The following is a 15117-nucleotide window of genomic DNA, read 5'->3' as shown; positions in this document are numbered from 1 at the left end:
AGGTACTAATTCATACTACTAATAATCGGCACATAGGAACATTTGCGGTAATAATGGAGCAATAAACACTTGCAGACCAATATCAATATTTACAAATCAGTTTGATAAGCACCGCCCACCATGTACGCCTAATAGGTGGGCACGTTATATAATGGCGGGCTTTAATGGTGTCAGCCGAATTTTTGACGGAATTTGTTTCGTCTGAGGAACACCTCCCGCAGGCCATAGGAAATCGGCCCTCTAAAAATTGCTCCCAGAGTACGCGTTGGGCGGTCTTGCCGCTCCATAGGGCAAGGCGCGTAGCCAGGGGCGGGTTCGAAGGACCCCCCGAGCCACCGCCCAATGCAAAAAATTTTTTGTTTTTAAGAAATTTGCAAGAAATTTTCACCTCAGGATCCGCTCCATTTTTAGTCGTTGAATAATTGCAAAATCTCATCGTGCGGGAGGTCCCAGTTGAACATTGAGACACCCCCTCCCACAACCCTCCCACACCGCTCGGTCGCTTGGTCCTCGTGGGCGGCTTGCACGCCCGGCAGGGGCGTGTACAAGGGGGCGTCCAGGGATCCGGACCCCCCCTTGCTCGCGCAGAAAAAACTCACTCTGAGAGGGATCTATTTTTTAAAAAAATTTTGGCGCGGGCCTTGTAGCTCGCAACTTTTTGGGTTTCACGGTTAGACCCCCCCCCCCTGTACAAATGTCCCTGCTACACGCCCTGGCGAGCATAATTGCACAACATTGAAACGAACCCCCGCCAATAAAAGTCCGATACGGGCCTGCATTAGGGTACATAATAACATACATACATACACTACATACATACCATATACATACATTACAATAACATACTAAATACATACAATACTAAATTACATCACCATACCATGACATACATTACATACAAACAATACATACATACATACACTAATACATACATACATACATACATACAATACATACACTACATACATTATATACCATAAATAACATACATACGATACATACATACATACATACATACATCACATACATACATACATCATACATACATACCATTGACATACCATACATACCATTACATACATACATACATAACTTAAATTACAATATACACTACATTACATTACATACCATACATAACACTACATACATACATACATAATAACATGACATACCATACATACATAAATAATACATACTAATACATACAATACGATACATAACATACATTACCATACATACATACATTACATACATACATATAAGTTACATTATCATACATACATACATACATACACTCTCATACATACTACATACATACATACATTACATACATCGACATACATGACATAGCATGACATGACATACACTAACATAATACGATTACATAAATACAATACCATTAACATACATAACATAATACATACATACACTAACATAACATAACATAATTACTAAGTACTACATTACATTACATAACATTACATACATACATCAGCAGTAACATACATAACTACATACATAGAATAACATACATAGCATTAATTTACCATACATACAATACATACTTACATAATCATACATCATACATAGGCATACATAACTATCGATACATACTATACATACAATCACATACAGACATACATACATACATACATACATAACATACATACATTCATACATACATACATACATACATACATAGCATACATAATACATACTACACATACATACATAAATACATTACATTAATACCTTACATACATTACATACATACATATTACTTACATAATATACATAACTACATAACATACAATAACATACATACCACTACATACATACATACAATACATAACATACCATATCATACATACATACCATACATTACATACATTACATACATACATTACTTACCATACATACTACATACAATACATACTACCATAACATACAATACCATACATTACATACATACATACATACCCTAATATCATACATACAATACATAAACACTACATACACATACAAGTACATACATACATACATACCTTACACTACATACATGACTACCCATATCATAATACCATACATTACTACATCATTACATTACATACATACATACATTACATTATCATAATACTTACATACATACATAAATCACATAACATAATAGCGTACTAGCATACATTACATTACAATAACATACATACACATTACTACCATACATTACATTAAGACATACATAACATACATACATCATACATACATACATAATAACATACAACATACATACAATACATAATCACATAAATCATCACAATACATACATAATACATACATACATACATACATTCACATGACATCACATACATACATCACATACCATCTACATACATTACATACGATAGCATTAAATAATACATACATACATACATACAATCATACCATACATACATACATACATACATGAACTAATACATGTACATAACCCATACGCATACATACCCTACATACATACATACATACTGAACATCCACATACATAACATACCATACTACATACATACATACAATAATTACATACATACATAAACATACATACATACATACATAATACATACCTTGACATTACATACATCTAATAATACATACATACTAACATACATACAATACATACATTACTCATAGCGATACCATACATACATACCAATACCATACATGCATTACATACATATACAGTACAATCATCATAGCATACGAATACTACTACATACGATACTGACATAGCATACATTATCATCATAAATACATACATAAACATAACTACATTACAATAACATAACATACATAGATAAATACATTGACCACTACATACTACCATACATACTAAATGCATACATAATACATACCATACTCACACATGACCTATACATACACACTTACATACAACTACTAACATACCAATAACTACATACAACATTACATACGGCATACATACTATACATACATACCATACATAATACATACATTAACATCATCACGATAACATACGACTCAAATATTAGCATTAGATACATATATATTTATAAGAGATGACGGAGAGAGAGAATGAGAGAGAGGGAGCGAGAGAGAGGAGAGATGAGAGAGAAAGAAGGACGAGAGACGAGATGAGAAGAGGAGAGAGCAGAGAGGAGAAGAGAAAGAGAGAGAGATTACAGAGAGAGAAAGGAGCAGAGAGAAAGAAAACCTGAGGAAACAGAAGAGAAAAGAGAGGGAGAGAGCAGGAGAAACAGAAACGAGAACGGAACGAGAAACAGAAAAGAGAGAAGAGAAGGAGAGGCAGAGAGAGGCAGAGAGACGGACTACTGTATGAAGACTGAGTACGCGTCACGGTGCATCCGGCATCTGTAGCAGATACAGCAGGTATAGCGGCGGCGGTAATGTTGTGTACACTCGATCAAATATCATCTCGGATATTAGCGTCACAGTGACAGGACGCGTTTAATCACCGTCTAGCTGCTGTGACCCAGGTGCTCATCATCATCATATCTCACCATCGATCAATCATCTCATCATATCATTCCAATCATCATCATCATCATCATCACTTACCGCGCGAGGTAGACTTACGTTCCTTCAACCTTTACCGCTCTTTAACAGAGAGAACAAACGGTGAGCTCTTCTCGCAAGTAATCACGCTGGCCGATAGACCAGAAAAAAGGAGTGAGCAGAAGAAAGAGAGCCGAAGAGAGGAGGATGAGGGGGAATTGACTCGGGAGAGAGAGTAGGAGGCGAGAGAGGAGACGAAGTGAGAGAAGAGAGAGAGAGAGAGAGCGCGAGCGAAGCGAGAGAGAGAGAGATCGGAGACGAGAGAGAGAGCTATAGAGTAGAGAGTGGAGCTGGCCTCGAGAGAGACAGAGCAGACAGGAGCAAGGAGAGGGGGAGAGACGAAACCAGAGACGGAGTAGAGACGATATTAAGAGAGAGCAAGGAGAAGAGAAGAGGAGACGGAGAGACGAGATGAGAAATTTGAGAAAAAATAAAGATGTAATACCGCGAACTTGCGCATTCAATTGTCTTACATAAAGAGAGAAGAGAGAGAAGAGTGGAGGACAAGAGGCAAATAGAGCAGAAAGAAGAAAGGAGTAATAATAGAGAGAGAGATAAGAGAGAGAGAGGAGGAAATGATTAGAAGAGAGAGCAGCCAAAAGATAGAGCGTACAAAAGGGAGATCGTGACAGAAATGCTGCACCGAAGAGTTTTGAGAGAGAAGAGAGAAGAGAGAGAGAGAGATGAGAGAGACGGAGTAGGAGAGGAGAAGAGGAGAGAAGAGAGATGAGAGAGATAGTAGAGAGAGAAGAGAAGAGAGAGAGAGAGAGAGAGAGAGAGAGAAGACGGGTAGGAGAGGGGACGCAATGAGACCAGACGCGAGATCATTCTTATTACGAGTAACTAGGTTCGTCCGTCTGCACGGTTCATATAGCCACCCTCCCGTGCCATGAGCCTCTCCAATAACCATGCTATGTTTGACATACGTGTCGGACTGTGCGAGAGCTGAGGGAAAATTCAAAGATAACATAGAATGTCTTTGTCGACGCTTCTAGCATTAGTGTATCAAAACGCTTCGGTGTTTTTGCTGCTTTACATTCTGTTGACATCCGTCAACTTAATACCATACCAGCGAGCGCGCGCTCCCCCTCTCTCTCTATCTCTATTATTATCTATCTTCTCTCTCTCCTCTCTCTCTCTCTCTCCTCTCTTTTCTCTCTCTCCTCCTCTCTCTTCTCTCTCTCTCTCGCTCGTGCTGGCTGTCACCCCCGCTCACCTCCTCTCTCTCTCCACTCCTCTCCTTGTTCTCTCTGTCACCCCCGCTCACCTCCTCTCTCTCCACTCCTCTCCTTGTTCTCTCTGTCACCCCCGCTCACCTCCTCTCTCTCCACTCCTCTACTTGTTCTCTCTGTCACCCGCGTTCACCTCCTCTCTCTCTCCACTCCTCTCTTTTTCCTCTCTGTCACCCGCTGCCACCTCCTCTCTCTCTCCACTCCTCTCTTTATTCTCTTTGTCACCCGCGTTCACCCTCTCTCTCGCTCCTCTCCTCTCTTTTTTCTCTCTGTCCCTCCTCTCTCATCACGCCCATATTTTCCTCTCTATCAGCCTCCTTTTTCGTTTTTTTCTCTCTCGCTCTTACCCCTATCTCCATCTCCGAACTATCTATCTGTCTTTCGTTATCTCTAGAGGTTATCTACAACCCCCTGCTGATCTCCTAACACTTCCGTTCTTTCTGTGCAATCGCGCGTAATTATTTAATAATTGCGTAATTGTTTGATAATTGTGTTTCTTCCAAATGACCAGCTTTGCGGACGAACACCTCGCGCGAGACCTCATTCACTTACACACAAACTAATGACGACACACACGTAGACTAATGACGCGATAATAATGCAGCCGAAGGTTTAACAGTCAACTTGGAACTACGCGAAGCCGCAAAAACAAATGAATGCTTTTGTGCTGTAAGGCGGCCTTTATTATTAATAACTATTATTAATATTAAGCCTCTATATTAAGCATTATATTTGTACAAACGGGCAGGTGTATGCCTTCGGTGTTTCCAAATTAGCAAGCGCGACTAAGGTGCAAGGATCCCTGAATGTCTCTTGGGTCATTGCAAGGTGTCATATGTCATATGTAATACGAAGTCGTAACGTATATATGGACTCTTGCGATCCAATTTGTGAGGATTGATCGTTCTCGCAGATGTATCGTTGCAATTTTTTCGATGAAAATCTACGGCAAAAAAACACATTTACGACTAGTAGTACTAATATTTGCCGTTATCATCGTTTTGACAACGCCACCTGGGGCCCCGTTGTAGGAAACCGCATAAATAGTTATACGACATCATGAATGTAAAATGTCATTACTTTCGAAATTGAGAGTTTTTCACGCCAAACACTAACTACAATTTAGACTTATGACAGTCATAAACCATTCATGGCTCGTCTAATAGAGACTCCCCCCCGGGGGTTCGTAAATCTACATCATTATGTATTAACAAAGCCGCGTACACGCAACTCTACGACACCTATAAACCGCATACTAGTATCTCCTCAACGCGCTGCTCTCTTGGCATTTGATGCTCATGTGCATACACGCGCTTTGTTGCGTTTTCGCTGTTTTTTCTTTATTTAATCGCGGGGACCGTAACGGATTCGTGCCTTTCATCACATGCCGAGGGATGTAATCGCCACAATTAGAGCGGCGAAACTCGGTCGGTGAGTAGTTCTGAGAGGGTTTATATATATATATGCTCGTGAAGAATATAACGCTGGGTATTGCGGTATATAAACTATTAATTTTGTTTGTTTCTTCTGTTTATATTTAGCTCTATAGCCGAATCACAGCGAGCGATAAGCGCAGGGAACCCACGCCGAGTAGAGGCAGTGACTTCATCTGTGCAGCATAGCTGGCTCTCCTGTTCACCTCACATACTCAATTAACGTTAATGATTACCGCTCCTGATCGTAACGGCCGCTAGAAGGCTTACTCACCAGAGTAGCCGGCAGGCTACTCAGTTAGTGTAGCCGTGCGGAACATAACGACTGTATCATACAGGATAACACTCAATACGCACTGCGCGTTTATTCTACCAGGAGTAAATAAAATAAAAGCAAAAATGCGTTTATATTCAATCCCGATACTACATATAATAACATCGAAATATCCTCTTGTTCTATGTTAGCTTCATGCGGGCTCGAGACTACGCATTAACTACGCATTGACTACGCATTAACTACGCATTAAATACGCATTAACTACGCATTAACTACGCATTAACTACGCATTAACTACGCATTAACTACGCAGTAACTACGCAGTAACTACGCAGTAACTACGCATTTTCTCGGATTTTCACACATCACTTGCGAGACTGAGCGTCAAGCTACGGGAATCCTTACCTTCTCCCTAGCGAGTAGCCGCTGGAGGCGAAGCGCGTCTGCGTCTTCTCCGCATCCTGTCTGCCGTACAGCGACGCACCCTGCTTGCCGTCGCCGTCGACGTTGACCTGCGTCCGACGATTGCCCGACGCGTGGTAACCACCGTCGCTCGTCGGCCCGTACGTCGCCGTCGTCGCGTAGTCGGGAAAGTTGGTTGTTTGTCCGTATCCGGAGGCGAGAGGCTGGGCCGAGAGCCCGCCGATGTTGTAGGTGCTGCTGCTGCTGCTGCCGTATCCACCGCTGCCCACGTTATTGTTGGTTGCCAATGGGGTACCGTAGCTTTGGCTGCCTGTGCCGTAGCCAGTGTTGCCTTGGTTATTGTTGCCTTGGTTACCGTTGCCGTAGCCGTCGCTAACCTGAACGGGAGTGCCGTAGCCCGTGCTCTGCTGTTGGTTGCTGATGCCGTAGCCGCCGTTGCCTTGGTTACCGTTGTTACTATAGCCGGTGTTGCTTTGGGTGTTACTTCCGTAGCCATCGCTACCTTGGTTATTAACACCGTAGCCACTGCTCGCTTGGTTACTAACACCATAGCCATTGCTAGCTTGGTTACTGACACCATAGCCATTGCTAGCTTGGTTACTGACACCATAGCCATTGCTAGCTTGGCTGTTGGTGCCGTAACCATTGCTGCTGCCTTGCGAGGCAGTACCATAGCCTCCGTTTGCACTGCTCGTAAACGTGCCGTAACCGATGTTGGGACTGCTGTTTGCTCCCGATCCAGCGCTGGGAAATAGGTTGACGGGTTCGTATGAGCCTGTCGATGCTCCTGCCAGCGTTACGAGTCCTAGGAATACCGCCTGCCACATCATGATGGTGTAATAATTCCTGATTCTGTGGAAAATAACAGAACACACATAGGTGTGTATATATATATATATATACAAATTTATAAATATATACATATATATATTGTATATATATAATAATACATACATAAATATATACAATTTTTCCTTATATATTATTATATAGAAAATTCATAAATCGATACAATTTTGCTCGGTAAAATCAGTATTTCTATATTTCATTCTCTTCGCTATCTTTTGCAGATTATCCATAATTAATGACACAAATGCTACATGTCGCTGCAAACCGCTTATGCCGACGACGTCTACTGCTGCTGCTGTTACTGATGCTGCTGTTGCTGCTGCTGCTGCTGCTGCCGCTGTTACTGCTGCTAGCCTTCACGATTGCGATAACTTACGTATTACTGCTGCTCGTGTGTGCGAAGGAAGGGAGTGGGAGAAGCAGGAACACTTCTAGCGACTCATCCGTCTTTCCGTTTTGCTGCTGCTGTGGATCGGAGACACGACTGACCCCCGCACGATGTCCGCTGTTTGGCACACCAACCGTAATGCGTACGATTTTAATCTGATCAGCTGCTTTATATAGAGCCCCAACTGGTGGCGCGGCACGGTTAAGTGGGTCGGTGTTGTTAGGAGCGACTCCTCGCGCGTCCATCTATGCCAGCAGCAGCAGCAACAACAAACAACCGACCACCAGCAGCAGCAACAGTAGTAGTAGTAGTAGTAGTAGTAGTGAGTAGTAGTAGTAGCAGTAGTAAAAGAAATATTGCTAGTAGTAGTAGTAAGTAGTAGTAGTAGTAGCAAGCAGCAGCAGCAGCAATAACTACAGCAGGCAGCAGTATAGTAGTATGTAGTAGTTAATAGTAGTAGTAGTAGTAGTAGTAGTAGTAGTAGTAGTAGTAGTAGTAGTAGTAGTAGTAGCAGTAGTAGTAGTAGTAGTAGTAGTAGTAGTAGTAGTAGTAAGTAGTAGTAGTAGTAGTAGTAGTAGTAGTAGCAGCAGCAGGACAGCAATAACAACAGCAGCAGCAGTAGTAGTAGTAGTAGCAGGAGTAAGATAATATAGATCTATATATTATCTTACTCCTGGTAGTAGTAGTAGTAGTAGTAGTAGTAGTAGTACGTAGTAGTCAGTGAGTGGAAGGCAGTAGTAGTCAGTGAGTGGAAGGCAGTAGTAGTCAGTGAGTGGAAGGCAGTAGTAGTAGTAGTAGTAGTAGTAGTAGTAGTAGTAAGTAGTAGTAGTAGTAGTAGTAGTAGTAGTAGTAGGCAGGCAGCAGCAGCAGCAGCAATAACAAGCAGCAGCAGCAGTAGTAGTAGTAGTAGTAGTAGAGTAGTAGTAGTAGTAGTAGTAGTAGTAGTAGTAGTAGTAGTATAGAACTAGTAATAGTAGCCAGCAAGCAGCAACAACAACAACAACAACAACAACAACAACAACAACAACAAGCTACCTAGGTTCGCGGGCGCACGCCTGGCACGCACGCTGCATACAAAACATGCATACATCACGGAAGGCTCTTCGCTCCGATTGTTTTGTCCGAGCGTTACGTTTTTTCCCCATTTTATCAGATCTTAAGTGACCACTCGGCACCGAGGTGTCATTCTCTGCCCGAATTTACATCTCACCAGAGATGTAATCTAATCGAGGAAGACTCGTGAACAGTAACAGTTCGCGTGCGCCGAAGAAAGCAATCATCAACGCATGACTAATGGAATTGCGAGCGGCCGGTGCAAGGCGAGGTGGGGGAGGGGGGGGGAAGCGCCCGTGTCAATTACGCGAATTGTAGGGCATCCTTTAGGCGTCCTATTGGCGACCTTTGGCCGTCTGATCTTATCTTGCCGTGCTACGCAACGATCTACTCGGAAATAGCAAGAGAGGCGTAAGAGAGAGAGAGAGAGAGAGGAGAGAGAGAGAGAGAGAGACAGAGAGACAGAGACACAGAGAGAGGGAGAGATCGGTGAATGGATTGATAGTTCGCTATATACTTATATACTAGCTGCGGGTACCCGCTGCGCTGGGTAAAATCGTGCTACTAATTCATACTACTAATAATCGGACACAATAGGAACATTGGGTAATAATGGAGAATAACACTGCAGACAATATCAATATTTACAAATCAGTTTGATAAGCCAGCCACCCATGGCTAATAATTGGGCGTTATATAATGGGGGGTTTAATGGGTCAGCGAATTTTTGACGGATTTGTTTTCGTCTAGGAACACTCCCGTGTATAGGAAATCGCTCTCTAAAAATTTGTTAATCGCAAACGGGTTTGGCCGTCCAAAAGGGCAGGCCGCGTAGCCCAGGGGGGGGGGTTCGAACGAACCCCCCCCCCACCCCGAGCCCCCCAAACAAAACTTCTTTTTTTTTGAAAATTGGCAAGAATTTCACCGTCAGGTCGCTCCATTTTAGTGTATAATTGCAAAATCTCCATCGTGCGGGAGGTGAACATTGAACACCCCTCTCCCACATCCTCCCCCGCTCGGTCGGCTTGGCTCCCTCGCTGGTCGCTTCGCGGCCCGAGCAGGGGCGGGTGACAGGGGGGGGGGGTCGCAGGGAGTCCGGAACTCATCTGAGAGGGTCTAATTTTAAAAAAATTCAGGGGGGCGGCGTGCTCGCACTTTGGGTTACCGTATACCCCCCCTGGTACAAATCCTGTACACGCCCCTGCCGAGCAAATTGCCAACATTGAAAAAACGAACCCCCGCCCCCCCAATATAAAGCTGGCTACGGGCCTGGATAGGGTACATACATACTATAGCATACATACATACATACCATACATACATACATACATACACTACATACATTACATACATTACATACATACATACATACATACATACATAACATACATACATAATACATACATAACATACATACATACATACATACATACATACATACATACATAACATACATACATAACATACATACATACATACATAGCTACATACATACATACATACATACATACATACATACATACCATACATACATACATACATACATACATACATAACATACATACATACATACAGTACATACATACATACATACATACATACATACATACATACATACATACATACATAACATACATAACACTACATACTATACATACATACATACATTCATACATACATACATACATACATACAACATACATACATACATACATACATACATACATACATACATACATACATACATACAATACATACATACATACATACATACATACATACATACATACATACATACATACATACATATAACATACATACATACATACATACATACATACATACATACATACATACATACATACATAATATACATACATACAGTACATACATACATACATACATACATACCATACATACATCACATACATACATACATACATACATACATACATACATAGCATACATACATACATACATCACATACATACATACATACATACATACATCATACATACAATACATACATACATACATACCATACATACACACATACATACATACATACTACATACATACATAGCATACATACATACATACATACATACATACATACATAATACCATAGCATAATACATACATACATAGCATACATACAATACATACATACATACATACATACACAACATACATAACATACAGATACATACATACATAATAAAATACATACAACATCATACAGTACATGATATACATACATACATACATACATACATACATATGATACATAGCATACATACAGTACATACATACATATCATACATACATACATATCAATCAATACATAAACATACATACTACATTACATACATACATACATACATACATACATACATAGCATACATACATACATACCATACATACAATGACATACATACATACATACATACATACATACATACAATACACTCACACATACATACATACTAAACTACAACATACATTACATACATACATACATACATACATACATACATACATACATAGAACTCAAATATAGATTAGATATATATATATATATAGAAGAGAGAGAGAGAGGAGAAGAGGAGAGACGAGAGAGAGAGAAGGAGAGCAGAAGAGAGAGAGAGAGAGAGAGAGAGAAAGAGAGAGAGAGAGAGAAAGAGAGAGAGAAAGAGAGAGAAATGGAAAGAGAAAAGAAAAGAGAAAGAGAAAGAGAGGGAGAGAGAGGAGAGAAACAGAAAGAGAGAAGAGAAACAGAAAGAGACGAGAGAAGAGAGAGAGAGAGATACAGAGAGAGAGAGAGAGAGAGAGAGAGAGAGAGAGAGAGAGAGGAGAGAGAGAGAGAGAGAGAGAGAGAGAGAGAGAGAGAGAGAGAGACGGCTACTGTATGAGACTGAGTACGCGTCGCGGGATCGCATCTGTAGCATATGCAGCAGTATAGCGGCGGCGGTAATGTGTGTCACTCGATCAAATATCATCTCCGATATTAGCGTCGTGACAGGGCGTTTTAATCACCGTCTAGCTGCTGTGACGGCCAGTGCTCTCATCATCATGCATCATCATCATCATCATCATCATCATCATCATCTATCATCATCAACAACCTCATCATCATCATGCACTACGGCGGAGAGTAACTTCGTTCTTCACCTTTACGGCTGCCTAACGAGGCAAAACAAGGTGAGCTCTCTGCAGTAATGCCGCGCCGATAGCGGGGCAGTGAGAGAAAGGAAGAGAGCGAGAGAGAGAGAGGGGGAGAGAGAGAGCGCGAGAGAGAGAGAGAGAGAAGCGAGCGAGAGGAGAGAGAGAGAGAGAGAAAGAGAGAGAGAGAGAGCTATAGAGAGAGAATGGGTGGGCCGAGAGAGACAGAGAGACAGGGCAAGCGAGAGGGGGAGAGACAGAAACCAAGAGAGAGAGAGAGAGACGATATTAAGAGAGAGCAAGAGAGAGAGAGAGAGAGAGAGAAAATGGAAAAAATAAAGATAGTAATACGCGAACTCGGCATTCAATGTTTTAAATAAAGAGAGAGAGAGAGAGCGAGTGGGGACAAAGAGAGCAAATAAGAGAGAAAGAAAGAAAGAGAGTAATAAAGTGAGAGATAGAGAGAGAGAGGAAGCAAATGATAGAGAGAGAGAGAGAGAGAGAGAGAGAGAGAGAGAGAGAGAGAGAGAGAGAGAGAGAGAAAGAGAGAGAAAGAAAAGAACAAAGTTAATTTATTTTGTTTTAAGTTTAAATGTGTGTATCCAAATCATTTTACATCATTCCTGGTTGTGTGTGTGTCAGTGGGCGTATTTAGGTGTAGTGTTGGCTATTTGGGCAAGTTTTGATGATGTATTTATGTGCCGAGCGGCGAGAGATTACCAATGCAGTTTAAGCATATAAAAGAAAGGAAACTTCTTTCTCCGCAGCGAACCAGAGAGAAATGAGACAAAGTGTAGCTGTGTTAGTAGAAGAGAGTACAAGTGAGGGTTTATGTATACATCAGCTGGTTTTACTGTTTTAATTTTAGTGTTTCTGTTGTCGGCTTTCATTTATGACTCTAACATATATAGTAAAGTGCATCTATGTTAGTGAGATGTATAGAATAGTAGAGTGTTCGTCTAAATATCTGATTACAGATAACCATTTTCCAAGAAATTTATCTTGTTTGTAGTCTGTATAGGCTATGTAGCTTTTAATTTCTTTTGTGAATTTCAGATAGGCTTTGACTGCCGGGAAAGTTGGCGATCTGTTGTTCAATCTGCTTCTGTAGATTACAAATTTTGTTTGTAGTATACAGTGATTGACAATTAAATCTGTGTTTTTTATACCCAGTATTATATCCTCACTGTCAAATGCATGGAGTTGTAGATCTATACCCACATCGTATTAGCCATTGGTGTAACGATTGCCAGATGGTCCGGACATGGGCACATATTCTACAATAAGATGCAGTAGTGTTTCCGATTCTTCACTGCAGAAAGTGCATTTGTCATCAGAGTTCTCACCGATTAGTTTTAGAAAGGTGTTTGTGGTTAGAATTCTGTGTAATATCCTATATTGAAAATATCGGAGATTTGTATCTAAAGTTGTTAGGTTTGGAAGTTTATATAGGCATGTGTCCATGTACTTTTGTTGTATTCATTCATTGTAAGATCTGTTATCCATTTTCGCTGAGATTTCAAGACTTCCATATGTGATTTTGTCAAGACATTGTTTACAACCTTTTTTATTACTGCACAGTATCTTTACAGATGGCATTATGTGCGGTCTGAGTGTTGGTGTATGACCCCGAATAGATGTCGTCCATTCTTGTGGTATATACTGTGTTTTAGTCTTAGTATATCTAAGTAGGTGCCTTTTCTTTTGTAATAGTCTTTTAGCTCTTGAAGCGTCATCAAATTTCCATCAGAAGAGCAAATGTCTGACAAGACATGGATATACCCTTTCTTTGCCATGGTTTTATTAAATCTATATTTATGTAACTATTATGCCAAAGTGGTTGGGTGAAAATGTCATCCACTGTGATAGGTGTACATTATTTTGTTATTAAATTCCGTCCACGCGTTTAGCACATCTTTCCAGAATGAGTTAGCCATCTGGATTTTGTGTGTGTTTTGGGCACCACTCAAGAATAAGTCTGTAAGAAGTATGTCCACGCTCCTTCATTTGATATGTATCTCTTTATCCAGGAGATTTTAGACTTTGAATAAAGCAACCCAAATTTACCATTTGCAGGCCACCGTCTGCAATATTTTTCATAGTTACTTTTCGTTTTATCTTGCCTCGCGGTTTATTCCATATAAATTCAAAGAACTTGTGTGAATGTGGTGTATGAACAACTGCATCGTAAGTCTCTGTGGCGCAATTGGTTAGCGCGTTCGGCTGTTAACCGAAAGGTTGTTGGTTCGAGTCCAACCAGGGACGATATGATATATTTTACATTGATATTAATACTGCGTGCACGCACATGCACGCACGCGTGTATGAAGAACTTCATTGTAAGTCTCTGTGGCGCAATTGGTTAGCGCGTTCGGCTGTTAACCGAAAGGTTGTTGGTTCGAGTCCAACCAGGGACGATAAGATATATTTTACATTGATATTAATACTGCGTGCACGCACATGCACGCACGCGTGTATAAAGAACTTTTTATGTTTTTATTTTTTTTATTTCCAGATGTTGCACATACATCATTACATACATGGTATCAAAAATATTAGTTCTAGAATATTTTGGAACGACACATTTCAATCCATATGTATTTATAAACACACCTATACAGCACATACATATAGTTTGGACACGAAACACACACACACACACACACACACACACACACACACACACACACACACA

General features: G+C 40.8%; 1 protein-coding gene and 2 non-coding genes across 3 annotated transcripts in view; 2 read left to right on the top strand and 1 right to left on the bottom strand.

Annotated features, from left to right (window-relative positions):
- The window catches only part of LOC106814341 (ATP-dependent RNA helicase glh-2-like), a 13918-nt gene extending 5587 nt beyond the window's left edge, over positions 1-8331 (bottom strand). The window contains exons 1-2 of the mRNA XM_014818641.1: positions 8196-8331; positions 6953-7822 (exon numbers count right to left, since the gene is read on the bottom strand). Of these exons, the coding sequence (XP_014674127.1) occupies positions 6953-7800 (848 nt within the window). The 5' untranslated portion in view covers positions 7801-7822; positions 8196-8331. The remainder of the gene's footprint in view (positions 1-6952; positions 7823-8195) is intronic.
- Positions 8332-14613: 6282 nt separating this feature from the next.
- Trnan-guu lies at positions 14614-14687 on the top strand. Its single transcript has one exon. It is a non-coding gene; the product is annotated as a tRNA-Asn (tRNA).
- A 78-nt stretch (positions 14688-14765) lies between these two features.
- Trnan-guu lies at positions 14766-14839 on the top strand. Its single transcript has one exon. It is a non-coding gene; the product is annotated as a tRNA-Asn (tRNA).
- Positions 14840-15117: the final 278 nt, after the last annotated feature.

The sequence above is a fragment of the Priapulus caudatus genome, unplaced genomic scaffold, assembly GCF_000485595.1.
Source record: "Priapulus caudatus unplaced genomic scaffold, Priapulus_caudatus-5.0.1 Scaffold907, whole genome shotgun sequence".
Lineage (NCBI taxonomy): Eukaryota > Metazoa > Priapulida > Priapulimorpha > Priapulimorphida > Priapulidae > Priapulus > Priapulus caudatus.
The sequence above is the reverse complement of the archived record's forward strand: the minus strand, read 5'-3'. Positions and strand labels throughout refer to the sequence as shown.